The sequence below is a fragment of the Tiliqua scincoides genome, chromosome 2, assembly GCF_035046505.1.
Source record: "Tiliqua scincoides isolate rTilSci1 chromosome 2, rTilSci1.hap2, whole genome shotgun sequence".
Lineage (NCBI taxonomy): Eukaryota > Metazoa > Chordata > Lepidosauria > Squamata > Scincidae > Tiliqua > Tiliqua scincoides.
Genome location: NC_089822.1, coordinates 117519496 through 117533921, shown reverse-complemented (window position 1 = coordinate 117533921; position 14426 = coordinate 117519496). Strand labels below are relative to the sequence as shown.

The 14426-nt window shown below is 44.6% G+C and overlaps 1 protein-coding gene across 3 annotated transcripts in view; it reads left to right on the top strand.

Annotated features, from left to right (window-relative positions):
• Positions 1-292: 292 nt before the first annotated feature.
• HDAC6 (histone deacetylase 6) overlaps positions 293-14426 on the top strand; it is a 36709-nt gene continuing 22575 nt past the window's right edge. The window contains exons 1-8 of one of the 3 annotated variants that reach the window (XM_066613996.1): positions 293-502; positions 3983-4081; positions 4245-4349; positions 5273-5361; positions 9800-9884; positions 10036-10076; positions 10195-10291; positions 12372-12469. In XM_066613996.1, coding sequence (XP_066470093.1) covers positions 4007-4081; positions 4245-4349; positions 5273-5361; positions 9800-9884; positions 10036-10076; positions 10195-10291; positions 12372-12469 — 590 coding nt within the window. In that variant the 5' untranslated portion in view covers positions 293-502; positions 3983-4006. Of the gene's footprint in view, positions 503-875; positions 984-3982; positions 4082-4244; positions 4350-5272; positions 5362-9692; positions 9749-9799; positions 9885-10035; positions 10077-10194; positions 10292-12371; positions 12470-14426 lie in introns of those variants that run through there. The other 2 variants (XM_066613995.1, XM_066613997.1) reach the window with 2 other exon arrangements.

Genomic DNA, 14426 nt, shown 5'->3' with positions numbered 1-14426 from the left:
GGCTCACGACCCACCTAGTGGGTCCCAACCCACAGTTTGAGAAACACTGCAGAAGTTGCACAAATAGAGACCCATCTCATGAAACAAAGAAACTGAAAGGGATGGCTTGTGTGACTCCACCCTATAAGAGGATTCCCCCCCCCCATCAGTGCAGTGAATGACCTCGTCTAACTTCCCCCTTTTCCTGCCGCTTTATCTCCCGATTGGTCCGGCCCAATCTTGAGTTTTCCCCCCCGAAAGCAGAATGGTTTCGCCCAGTGCCTGCTGGGTGCGTTCATGGTTTCCTTGTCAAGGCAAGGGCGGCGCTGGGTGACAGCATCAGCCGGCGCCCTGGGAGAGACCAAGAGCCTGGAAGTGGGTGGGTTCTCAAGACCCTCAAGTGAGGAGGAGACACACCCCTGTTAGAGGGGGGGGGGCTTGGTTGTTGCATCCCCCTCCGGATTGTTCGTGGTTGCAGCATCCAGACCCGTTGCTGTCTTCTGATTCCGTCCCCTGCAGGGAGGTGAGTGGGCGGGGTCCAGGCTGTCTTGCTTCTGGGCTGGGTCCTCTGAAGTTGACCTCTCGGGGGGGGGGGGATAAGACTAAGATCAGTATTGATATGTTGTCAGAGGATGGGGGGAGGGCTTGAGGATATTCCCTCCCCAGTCAGGGGATGGAGGTTGGGCTCCTAGGGGTCTCTGGAGGCTCCTTTGTTGTACCTGTTCAGGTACCTGCAACAGCAGGTGCTGCACATGGGTGCTCAGCATAGGCAGGGGGACAGGGCTCTCTCTGTGGGCTGAAAGGATTCATGCACCCCTGCCAAACAGTTTAGAACAGATGGTGGGGACAAGGGGGAAAAAACACTGATGGGAAGCGGGTGTCTGCAGCGCACAATAGGCACAGGGAGTGAAATGCTCTTTCCAAGAAGAGGGTGTGCAACCCTGGAGCTGAGAGCAGGCTTGGCAGAGGGAGAAATACAGGCAAGGAGATTTCCAGAGCAAAGGGTGAGTGTGCATAGCGGTCAATGACAGGTTGCACGTGTCCCACCTAAAGCACTTCTGGATCTCCTGTTGTTGGTGTGCGTGTGTGAAAGGTGGAAAGGCAATTTCGAGTGTGCTTTTCTTGTCATTTGAAAGTACTTGCTTCCCAGGAAGGTGACCTTTTCATTTTAGCCCATCTGTGCTTTTAAGTCACCCATTTCTATCAGTGCATTTTAGTCTTCTGCCTGCCTTTTTTTTTTTTTTTTTACCATTTGGTACACATTTCACAATGGTTCCTTTCACAATTTAGCTTAAAAACTGAACCTACATACTATTTAGAACAACAGTAGAACTCTACCCTTTGGGCTGGTACTCAACAGCCTGATTTTGCAAGTATGGTGTAATTTTTAACCTTGCTGGTTTTCTTGGTGTAATTTTTAACTTTGTTGACTGTCCTGTTTTTATACTGTTTTGTGTAGCTGTTAGTAGTTGTAACCTGTTCTGAACCCTTAAAGAAGAGACAGCCTAGAAATTGAATTCAAGAAATCAACAGAGGAACTTTGAAACCCTATGTGTGTTGACTAGAATGTGAATGAGTGGTGTCTGTTATGATAGATGCATGCATTATCTTTTTTTTAAAAAAGTATTTTTTTCCTTAAAAGAAAAAGGTTTGTATGCTATTTTATATGTTCCACAGCACAATCCTGTGCATTTTTGCTCAGATGTAAGTCCTGTTATGTACACTGGGGTTTACCCTGGGTAAGTCTGTATGGAATTGCAATCTAAATATAGTACAGTATTGGTTCATCAGCTAAGGCTACAATTCTTTGCGCACTTAATTGGGGAGTTTGTCCCACTGAATTCTGGAATGTACTTGCTAGTGCATATGTTTTGGGTTGAGCTACATGATTTCTTTAGTCAGCTAGATAACCTAAGTTAGGCAGTCTAATTCTATACATGGATATGTTTTGCTGTGTTCAAGGGGACCTCCTCCCAAGTAAGTGTACAGGGGATTGCAGCATTTAATTGAAATTCCTGAGGAGTTAAAATAAGAATTTTGAAGAAGGGAAATGTACTTTTCCTCTGGGTGGCATGTTTGTGCCTTATAGCAGGCACGGTCTTTCCCTTTGTGAGAGTGAGCAAGTGCAAGGGGGGGGGGAGGATGCCTCTTTTAAGATAGCATCTGCCACATGCAATTTCTGTAAGGCTGATCTGTTTAGAAAGGGCTTTGGAATTCTGGAGGGCTGAAAAAATCTGGTCTTTGTTTCCTGATGCTTGCATGGACTATAGTTGTTAGATGTGTTAGACGATCGCTTCTCGTCCAGACAGGCTGGTAGATAGTGCTGGGGAGGAGGTAGTGGTTGTGGTGCATGTCGGCATCAACGATGTGGGCAAGTGTAGCCGGGAGGTCCTGGAGGCTACATTTAGGCTATTGGGTAGGAAACTGAAAGCCAGGACCCCAAAGGTAGCGTTCTCAGAAGTGCTACCTGTTCCATGCGCAGGGCCAGCTAGGCAGGCAGAGATCAGGGCTCTCAATGCATGGATGAAACAGTGGTGTAGGGAGGAGGGGTTTAGATTCTTTAGGCACTGGGGAACGTTTTGGGACAAGCAGGGCCTGTACAAGAGGGACAGGCTTCACTTGAACCAGAATGGAACCAGACTGCTGGCACATAACATTAAAAAGGTGGCAGAGCAGCTTCTAAACTGATCCCTGGGGGAAAGCCAACAGGAGCCAAGGGGCATCCGGTTCAGGACTCCTCATCCCTATGAGATGAGGATGGGGAGGTTAGAGAACAACAAGATAAAGACAGAGTAGGAGAAGAAATTGGGATTGGAAGCATGATGGGATGTGATAGATGGTTTGGCACAATGAGAGGAGGCAGGGATAAAGGAGCTAATAAGCAGCCCATCTTGGAGGGGCGTGTTGGAGGTGGGGTGGTCATTTATGTTAAAGAAGGGGTAGAATCCAGCAAAGTAGAAATTCGAAGCCGGTCTGACTCTAGAATCTCTGTGGGTTAAATTACCAGGCCTGAGGAGTGATGTAATACTGGGGGCATACTATCCTCCTCCAGACCAGAAACCTGAAGGGGACCTTGAAATGAGGAAACAGTTCAGGGAGGTGACAAAGAAAAAGTGAACAAAGTGACAAAGAAAAGGTGACAAAGAAAAGGTGAAAAAGAGAGCAACTAAGATGATTACTGGGCTGGGGCACCTTCCTTATGAGGAAAGGCTACGGCGTTTGGATCTCTTCAGCCTAGAAAAGAGGCGCCTGATGTGGGACATGATTGAGACATACAAAATTATCCATGGGAAGGATAGAGTGGATAGAGAGATGCTCTTTAAAATCTCATATAACACCAGAACCAGGGAACATCCACTAAAATGAGTGTTGGGAGAGTTAGGACAGACAAAAGAAAATATTTCTTTACTCAGCATGTGGTTGGTCTGTGGAACTCTTTGCCACAGGATGTGGTGATGGCATCTGGCCTAGATGCCTTTAAAAGGGGATTGGACAAATTTCTGGAGGAAAAATCCATTATGGGTTACAAGCCATGATGTGTATGTGCAACCTCCTGATTTTAGAAATGGGCTATGACAGATGCAAGGCAGGGCACCAGGATGCAGGTCTGTTGTTATCTGGTGTGCTCCCTGGGGCACTTGGTGGGCCGCTGTGAGATACAGGAAGCTGGACTAGATGGGCCTATGGCCTGATCCAGTGGGGCTGTTCTTACGTTCTTATGTGTACATTTTTAATTAAAAATATTGATTCATATACCCCTGTTTAGCAAAATTTCACCAAACAAGAAGAGAAACCAGCATGCTTTTGATGGGTTTTTCAGTGGCATGTGTTAGGAATTCTTCTTATATTTATAAATTGCTTTGAGAGTCCCACAGGGCTAGTTGAAGCAATGCTCTGTCACTTGATAGTCATGACAATCTTAAATACCAATTAATTAGTGCACGAATTATTATATTTAGCATTTATGCCCATTTTTGTAACATGGGATTCCTCTCTCCCACAGGACTGGGGCTTGTTTGCCCCTGTAATGGCTTCTGAACTGGGAGATGCTGCAGTACTGGAACCTCCCTCTGTGCCCCTTTTGGAGACCCAGGCACCTTCGGTAAAATAATTGGGGTCTTATTGGGGTAGGGGTAATGGAAGGCCATGGCTAGTCCATTCTCAGTCAGGCTCTGTGGAAAGCACCCACTCTTGGAGGGGAGGGATGCGTGGTTTCTGTGGTATGTATTGAGTTGACACTTTCTGCAATTTCTTGGCATTTCCAGAGAAAAGCCAACAAAAAGGGAGGACTGCCAGAGGCCAAGCGGAAAGGACGGGCCAAGCGCTTGAATAAAGATGCAGAGGAACTGCTGTCAGGCCTGCAGCGATTGGTAGGTTGAAGGCTTGGGCATCAGAGCTCTGGGGCGGGAAAGCAGCAGTTGGAGGCTTCATTGGCTGTCCAGTGAAGGTGAGCTGTGCATTCAGTTGCGAAAGCGAGCAGGGCATGGTTGGAGACAGCATGGCAGTATAAGTTTTGGTGATGGCAGGGGAGTGCCACCTTTTAAAAACGTTCAACAGAGTTGTCCCTGAGGTGGGTACCTCCCAGTGCAGCACATACCTGGAGAAGTTTGGGGATCCGGAAGTTCAGGGATGACATAATGACGTAATCGCATCGCTTTTCCATGCTACCACATTAAAAGCAATGTGAAAAGCTTGCCTCCAGGCTGCCTCTGTTTGGCAATCTTTGGCCTGCTCCAAGCCAGTCACTTTGTGTTCTTGACAGCGAGTGATGAAAAAACATGAAAGTTAGTGAGAGCACAAGGCGGCTGGGCCCAGAGTGGGGCAAAGATAGCTGAAGAGAGTCTCAGGCAGTGGGGTGACACCCAGTGTAGGTCGCATTCCCATTGTGATGCAACTGGTTTCAAAGCAGTTCTGGGGGCTCTGTTCTCTGTATGTCAATAGAAGTGTGGAGAGTGTTAAAAACTTCTAAATATGGGATGCCAGATTTCTGCTAAGAATTCATCTCTTTGTCCTGGAAAGAAGTTCTGATCTGTAATTGTAAGAGTTTGGGGGCAAACTGTTTTTGCTTACTTGGTAGAAATGGAAGAGTACTCTGTACATGTGCAGAGATTCTTTTCTTTAGTGTATAATAATATCTGGTACTTTAAAGAGGAGGCATTGCTACAGATAAGAGAGAATGGAACTGTTGTAAGTGAATGTGGTTGGAAGAGGAAGGTTGAGGTTACAAGGCCATTGTTGCCTGTAAGAGAGTTGTCTGCTTATGCCATTGTTCAATTTTGTTCCTTTTAACCAGGATATCACCACAGAATGCGCAGTACCAGTGGGAACTGGCCTGGCTTGGGACAAACGGATGACTGAGTTTCACTGCCTGTGGGATGAGAGGTACTTTGGGGTGGAGTAGTAAGTGTTTGGAGCCTTGAGTGCAAAAGGGTTGAATGTATGCTTCATACTCAAAGTGGCTTAACTTTCAGTGTTCTCAAGAATCTCTGGAGATTATAGATGAGAAGAAATATTGAGATCTATGCAATGATCTCAGCCCATTTTAAAGAACTGCACTGCCCTTGATTCCTTGGGGTGATGCCATGATGGTGAGACTGCTTTAAAGCTTGTAATGTAGATGTGCTCCTAAATTCTTCCCCAAAATTTGAGGAAGGAACCCTTTTGTGCTTACCCTGATTGCAGTTCCTTAATCCCAGTCTCATGTGCTCCTAATCATAATTTAAAACTATCTCCATCTATCTCTGTTTGCTTCCCCCTCCTGCTTATGGGGTCATTCTTTTTGTGAATGATCTCATGTGGATTAACACTTGTACACGTTCACACAGTAAGGTTTCTTGAAAAATATATCTTTTTAATTGTGAGAAAGGGGTTTTTGTTTTTAAAGAGATGGAAATTTCAAATTGTTAGCTGCCCTGAGTCTTTGAGTTAGAGTAGGATAAAAATCCAAGAGATAAATATTCCAGAGAATAAAAGGAGAGCAAGAGGCTTATGTAGCAGGAGCCCTCTGTGAGTGTGTGTGTGTGTGTGTGTGAGGGAGGGAGGGAGGGAGGGAAATTGTGAACGCGTTGTTGTGCACTTATTTTAGTTGGCATACACTGCAAGTTCAAAGAGCTTCAAAAAAAAAAAAAAAAGGATCAGACCAGTTAATGGAGGGGCAGCCTATTGGTGGTTATTATCCGTGGTGTTGTAATCAAAAGCTATTTTCCCATGCAGTAATACTGCATTATCTGGGGGGGGGGGGGGGGAAATGAGAACAGTGGAGGTAGTGGATGGAATTTTCACCTTCATGCCCTTTCTTTTGGGTTGACTGGCCCTTGCTGGAAAAGGAATGCTGGATTTTTGTCTGACCCAGCTCTTCATAGGTTAATCCTAAACTTGTTTTGGATTGCTCAAGTCTCTATTTTATATTATGCTGAAATATGTAGTTTGTCTCTCTGTTTTCCTTTTGTAAATAGTAGATGCAAGGAGGGGATGATGATCAGGATGGGGACTACAGTGTAGGGGGGGAGAGAGTGGGTTTTTTTAACCCTTCTTTTCCTCCATCTCCCCCCAGTTGGTGCTGCAGCCCAAATAAATAATTATATATAAAACTGTAAAACTATAGATGTTGTAATAGCCAGATTGCATCAGTTTTAAGATCAGCACTGATGTTAACAATTCTGAATTGACAGTTTCAGGTCAAATGATAGTTTATATCGCTTTCCTCAGGCTTTGTCATTCCTCCTTTTATCTAATCCCAGTCTGTGCCCCACTCACTCAGCAATCATAATATAAGATGTCTACAGGTATGCCCAAAAGCTAGTTGGTATATAGGTGTTTTTTCATCTGAAAGGTGAGCCTTGTTTTCTCTTATCTTCACACTGCAAGTGTCAGAACTACTTGCCTCCAACTCAGTGTTCTAAAATAATATTTTGGTCTTCCCTTTTGCTCCTCCTCAGGTGGGCTATGGGCTTTTTGCTTTAAGTGTCACATGAATATGTGTTTGACAGTTCATTTTCTGCGGGTGGGGAGATGGATTGTTGATGTTCCAGGTGCTAGCCAATCAGTTCTATATACAGCTAACTTTTGCTGCTAGCTGGCAGAATGGGTTTTCTTTGAGCTTGGTCCTGGAAAGAAGATCTTATTTTTGACCAAAATACTGAGAATGCTAATCCATGGCAGCCTCATCACAGGTTCTAAGTGTGTCTGTACAAACCCAAAGCTTAGTGTTTGGTTAATGGTGATTGCTTCTACTGATGTTTGAAAGCTTGAAAAGAGAATGGGGTGGGAAGATGGAAAGAAGTTTCTTGTTTGAAAGCACATACTAAGGTACATGTGGGTATTGTAGTCCCAGACCCTGCAGGACTACATTCCCACTATGCACTGTGCTGTAAGCATTTTTGGAGTTTTATATATGTTTCCTAATTCCAAAACCATTGATTATTTTTTTCCTGGCAGAGGGGGAAAAGTACCCTTGGTTTGGATGTGGGTAAATATAATCCTGATTTTATTCCCTTTTGTTCTGCCTGTAAATGTATGGTGGTTTTTTTTTTATCCCACTCCACCTACCTTTTCTTGGCTCACTCTTCCAGTGTAGTCTTCAAAAGTTCCCTCATACATCTGGCATATGGTGGCCATTATCCTTCATTTCTCTCTTGACTTCTCTGACTGTCATTAATAACCAACCTTAATCCTCTCCCTACCACTGAATCCTCTAAATTGTCCTCACTGTTAAAAACAATCTTCCTCTCTTTCAGTGTTTCTCAAACTTTATGAAATCGTAAGCCCTTGAATTTGATATACTGTTTTTTGACCAGCTGCCTACAAATCTTATCAGGTTTTTGAATAAGTTACCTATCCACACACACACACACACCCCACTTCTCCCTCGTTCCTGTTTAAACCCTCTTTTTGTGCCACTTTGGGCCTTTCTTGTGTAGCATGAGAACCATTTCCATATAACTAGATCTCACAAAATCATGTGGGTCAGGAGAACCAGGCCTGATGTGACAACAGCAGGTATTACTGGAATGGCATGGATTTTTTTGTCAAAGTGGCTCCTACTGCATTTTGTAAAATCATCGGAGTACAGCTGCAGGCAGGTAGGAAAGTTCTTTTGTAAGTTTGGCTTCTACCCCATTTTAGACAACAGTCTCCTGCATGTAGAAATCTAGCATCTCAGGAGTCAAGGGTTTAGTCAGTCTTCCTGATATTTTTTTTTCTGTGTACAGGGTTTTTTTCTGTTTCATGTGGAGCATTCAAACATGCAATCTCTGTATCAACCCAAAGAATTGACTCATCTTCTCCTTCCTGGGGTAACTGGGTTTCTAGCATTCAGATGTCACTACACCATCTTCTTGCTGGTCTGGATGAATTTGTGAATTTTCCCATACGTGGAAAAACCCTGTGCCTTGGCTTTTTGGAGGCATATTACTAATAATTCTGTTTAGGGGCCCAAATAGCAGGCTGTATATTGGGGGGGGGGGCAAAGTGATATAAATAAATGCAAAATTGTTTGAGAAACACTGACATTATCTAGCTCCTTTCTACGATACAATCTTTCTGTGCCTTTGCTCCATGATTCCTATTGTCTGCATTCGTACTGGACCACTTCAAAAACTTTTTATCTACAAGGGTCTTAAAAATCTTTGAAGAGATCCATGTCACTGTTGCGTTTGAACTGCTGGATAATGTGTCCATTTCACATCAGTTTCACTGGTGAGATCTTGTTTTTAAGATTATGTTGATAAAAAGATGGCATCTGAAGTGGTTCGGCATCCTGGTATGATTTTCACAGAGATTAGAGCAGTAGATTATGGTGGTCAAGAGTAGAGAGGAAGGGGCTGGAGTTACATTGCCAAGTGGAGCAAGGTGTAGGTAGCAGGGGGAAAATCCAGATTCTGTTGTTTTGAATAAACTATCCTGATCAAGTACGTTTGTGCGAACTTGGTTTTACTGTACAAACATTTGTATGTGGAATTTGGAATTCTTATTTTCAGGAGTTTGAGACAAATGGGGGAGAGATACAAGATTGGGATTTTGACAAGAACATTGACAAGCAATAGGTGTGTTTGAGGCAAGAGGACAAAGGTTGCTGGCCTTGACTGTGGATTGGAAGCTATGGCAGTAAAGACGCATAGGCACGCTTACACTGGTTCCATAGAGTTCCCAAACTCTAAGTAGGAACTCTTCCCCATAACCATGAGACCTAGAAACTTGCACCATAGCAGTATTCTGCGTGATCAGACTTATCAGGAGTCTATATGAGCTAGTGGATTCTCTGCCAATTGCCATATTTAGTGTTTCTCAGCTCAATCTTAGCTATGCAGATTCTTAGACTCACATGCTAGACCACTGTGAATAGTGCTTGAGCTTGGTCGGCTCCTTTCCCTCAGCTCTTCTCCCCTAATATCCACTCTTCTCCACTTTAATCCCAGATTCCTCCTTCCACACTTTGCTGCCTTCTCTTTCATTTATCCTACTCTTTCTTGATGATAACAGTTTAAAATACTAAGCATAATTTGTTCCATATTACAACAATGTCCTGTGTCTCTTCATCCGCACCTGGTTGTCTTGCTATCCTCTTAATCTATCAGATTAAAGGACTGGGCTCTAGATTACCAGTTTTCCTCTGACTGGATGCCATCAGATCTTACCTCAGCTGAAGAGGTATTGAATGTGTGTCTGTGTATTTTGGTCAGGTTTGATATTGTTGGTGGTCTCTTGGTTCACAGGACAGGATCGGTCCCCTTGTTTGTTCTCCCATCCCACCCTTGCTACCCTCCTCCAGGTGAGTATGTGTTTGACCTACTCATACACCCCTTTGTTACCTCTTTGGCAGTTTCCCAGAGTGCCCGGAACGATTGATGGCCATGCGAGATAAATTGCTGCAAAGTGGACTGCTAGAGCGTTGCATTCCAGTGGCGGTGAGGAGGGACCTGGTGGGAGATATAAATCCTTGGTGGGAGGTGATGATACTGGCAACGCTGTTGGTTAATCCACAGTGGGCTCTAGCTGGAGAACAAGAAATCTGGATTCCTTCCCTGGGTACTTAGGTCTATATTTTTCTCCTTACAGGCCCGAGAAATTTCTGAGAAAGAGATCCTCTTGGCTCACAGGTGAAAGCTGGTCTTGAAGTGGGGGAGGAGCAAGCTGTGAACTTATGGGAGACAAATCAACATTGGGTAACATCTGCATGCCTAGCCCCGCTGACTGTAATAACTTTTTTTTAATCAGTCAGGAGTATCTGACTCTGATGAAATCAACCGAAATGATGAATGAGACTGAGCTCAAATCTCTGTCAGACACGTATGATTCCGTCTACCTGCACCCGGTGAGTATTTCTAAAGCTGTGTGTGTTCTACCTAGAATCTGACATCTAGTCTAGCATTTTGAGTTTTGGTTTTATTTGTATGCAGTTTCTAGTCCTTGCAGTTTGAGATGCCAATTCCTGACCCAGATGCGGTACCTCTGCTGCCTCCATCAGTATCTGTTGATTTTTTTAAAGAACCGCCAGGCAGTGGTGTTATGGAGCATTGCTTTTCCCTCCCAGATGCTACAGCAGTGTACTTGCCTGCTTTATGTGCAGAAGAGTTGCTGTAGGAGCAGACACTGAGTGTAAATGAACTTCTGCAACCCTAGAGTCATAAGTTGTTAAAACAAGAAGCTGATGGGTTTGAGTTTCAAAACTGGCAACTTGGTGCCAAGAAACCCTTGACAGTATGAGTGCATCTTGCAAAATCTTGTGGAGTGAACGGGAGCTCACTAGGCAGGGCTTTCCACAGTGATGGAGTTTGTATTTCAGTTCTCCTTCTTAATGTTTTCTCTGTAGCCATGGTTACGTGGAAGGGAGGCTGATCCCTGCACATAGCCTGCCTTTTCTCATTGTGAAAGTGTTTTGCACTAGTGCTTATAAATTCTTTAAAAAGCCAAATCTTAGAAGCCTTGTTCAAGCAATTTTGCCAAAGTCCGATTTAATAGTTTCTTCATATTGTGTTGTCTTGGTACAGGAATCAATTTTTCCTCTTGAAAACACAGAAGGCGTCTTAATGTGTGTATCCCCTGAATAGCAAGTCAGATTTGTTTGGCCCTGACCAGGAAAGGAAAGGAACTAAGAATTAGCAAAATTAAATCCAGCTGTTGGTTTTGATAAGAGAGTTTTAAGAACATAAGAAGAGCCCTGCTGGATCAGGCTGAAGACCCATCTAGTCCAAATTCCTGTATCTCACAGAGGCCCACCAAATGCCCCAGGGAGCACACAAGACAACAGACACAACCTGCGTCCTGGTGCCTTCCCCTGCATCAGGCAATCAGAGGCAGCCTGCCTCTAAAATCAAGAGCTTGCACGTACAAGAGCTTGACTTGTAACCCGTAATGAACTTTTCCTCCAGAAATTTGTCCAATTCCCTCTTAAAGGCATCCAGTGATGCCATCACAACTTCCTGTGGCAAAGAGTTCCACAAACTAATTACACGCTGGGTAAAGAAATATTTTCTTCTGTCTGTCCTAGCTCTCCCAACACTCAACTTTTGTGGATGTCCCCTGGTTCTGATGTTATGTGAGAGGGAAAAGAGTGTCTCTCTACCCACTCTGTCCATCCCCGGCATGATTTTGTATGTCTCAATCTTGTCCCCCCTCAAGTGCCTCTTTTCTAGACTGAAGAGGCCCAAACACTGTAGCCTTTCCTCATAGGGAAGGTGCCCCAGCCCAGTAATCATTTTGGTTGCTCTCTTTTGCACTTTTTCCATCTGCACTATATCCTTTTTGAGATGTGGAAGCCAGAACTGGACACAATACTCCAGGTGTGGCCTTTGTACAACAGCATTACAATATTAGCTGTCTTATTCTCAATGCCTTTCCTAATGATCCCAAGCATGGAATTAGCCCCCTTCACTGCCGCCGCACATTGGGTTGACACTTTCATCGAGCTGTCCACAAGAACCCCAAGATCTCTCTCCTGATCTGTCTCAGACAGCTCAGAATCCATTAGCCTATATGTCACGTTTTGATTTTTTGCCCCAATGTGCATGACTTTACACTTACGGACATTGAAGCGCATCTGCCATTTTGCTACCCAGACTCCCAGTTTGGAGAGATCCTTCTGGAGCTCTTCACAATCTCTTCTGGTCTTCACCACTCAGAAAAGTTTGGTGTCATCTGCAAACTTGGCCACCTCACTGCTTAGCCCTGCTTCCAGGTCATTTATGAACAGGTTGAAAACTACAGGTCCCAGGACAGATCCTTGGGGCACTCCACTTTCCACCTCTCTCCGTTGTGAAAATTGCCCATTGACACCCACTCTCTGTTTCCTGGTTTTGTTTCACCCTTTTGGGGGGAGGATAACCTATTGCTGGGATGGTAGATATCAAGTTTGTCAACTGTTTCTCTCCTTTCACCACCACCCCCAATTCAAGAATTCCTACCGCTGTGCCTGTCTTGCTGCTGGTTTCGTTCTGCAACTTGTGGAGAAAGTGTTGGCTGGAGAACTTCGAAATGGGCTGGCTGTGGTCAGGTATGACGATAACAGTCTTATTTAAATGTGGCCACAAGCTGCATTCAAGAACACACAGATTATCTTTCTCTTTTGGGTGAAAGGAGGAAAACACTCTCCCAAAATGTTGTGTGCGGATGCCTCTTTCTGACACTCTCCTCTGCAGCCGAGAGAGATTTACTCTGTCCACTACAGATCAGAGAGGAGCCAATGAGTTAAACAACGGGCTTAAGTTAAAAGCACAAATAAAATCTCCTAGGCTTATCTTGGCATTAGATATGATGTGGAGAATGCACATGTCATGTGAATGTGCTGGGAAGTGGGAGGCAGATTTGCAAGGTGTGTGTCTTTTTAACCTGTATCCATTTTTTTTTTCCTGTGCAACCTTCCCTTTCCAGGACCTTTTCCCAGCCTTAACAGGCTTCTTTTCAGTCTTGGAGCCCAGCCAGGTGAAAAGCAGGGTGGTGGCGGTAGGGTGCTGGGTAAGGGAAGGGTTAAGCACCCATCCACCTGCATGCCACCCCTTCAAATCCTCTTCATTCACATTGGGCAACAAATGTGGGGTCTGGAGTTCTACGTTCACTTTGTGACATCCGTTTCCAGCAGCTGCTTGTGGGATTTCGGTTTTATTTCATTACCACACAGAACATGAAAGCCCTGAATTTAGCCCAGTCCTGTTTCTTTAATGTAACTGCAGTTCTGGTGACCCCTCCCATAGGAAAAACTAGCATGGAAGTCAGGGGAGAGGGCAGGATGTGCCTGTAGTGTGAGCACCCGCGTTGCTAGTGGCATGGGACTGGTTCAAGCACTGAAGTATTGTCCAGATTACTATGCAACATCAGTAACTGTCATGTCTTGGTTAGAATACTGAGGATTCTCATGTGATTTCTTATAAAAGCTTATGATGGAATAAACGTGGTTACCCTTGAATTTACCACAGGGCCCTTGGAGGTTCCTGGTTTTCTCCCCTTGCCCACAGAACTACAAATCCCAGAGTTTCTGGAGAAGAGGGAGTGACCATTTAAATCTGAAGTTTAGATATACAGGCTGAGACTAATTCCATGGGTTCCATTCCAAGCACTCAGTGGATGGGGAAAAAACTGCACTATAGCAAATCAATTTAAAAAACAAAGTTTCTTTGCTCCAGTGATTTAAAAACAGCCTTGCTGACCTTTTGACTCTAAGATAAGAGTCATTAAGAAGACAATCCATCAATCAGTCCTCCTCCAACCACTTCACTCAGCCCCTCCCTTCACCAATACAAATGCACCAGTGCTCAGGGGGAAGGGAGGGGCCGCTGGAGAGAGAAGGATTGATGGATTGTCAGCCAGCTGCCCTCTCTCTTTCTCATTAAGGAGGCTGTTGTTAAAGGACTGTTCAGTTTTTTAAACTGATTCTAAAAGGGGTGCATTTTCCCCCTTCTCCAGGGATCAGCATTTCCAAGGATCAGCATTTCTTCTCATTTGCAAGAGAATTTGCAAGAGAATTTCCAAGGATTCTCCAAGGATCAGCATTCCTTCTCATTTGCAGGGGCCATTCCTGTTGAGTCAAATCCTTGTATTAAAAATCCATGTATAGATAGGCTGGACCTGTACTCTTATACTGATTTTCCCTCTTAAAGCTGTTTTTTCAATCTTTTTAAATGTTTGCTCCACAATGGGTATTTCTTGTTTTCTTTCTGTGATAGCCTGCCCCAGTCAAGATTGATGTGCTCCCCAGAGTTGTTTGAAGCACATAAATCTTGAATCTAAATGAGTGAGAGTGCAATCGAAACAGCACCCTAGGCCAGCGCAAGCCTGCTGCACTGGCCTCCCAGTGTTGCAAAAGTGCTGTAAGGCAGTTCTGCACCACTGAGCAAGTTGGGAGGCTGAATGCAGCCCTGACAGCACCGATGAAAGGTAAGTATGCGCTGGCAGCAGGCCACCAGCACAGGGATCTCAGGAGGGGAGGCGTTGGAGAGTCATTCCAGGGTGGGGGA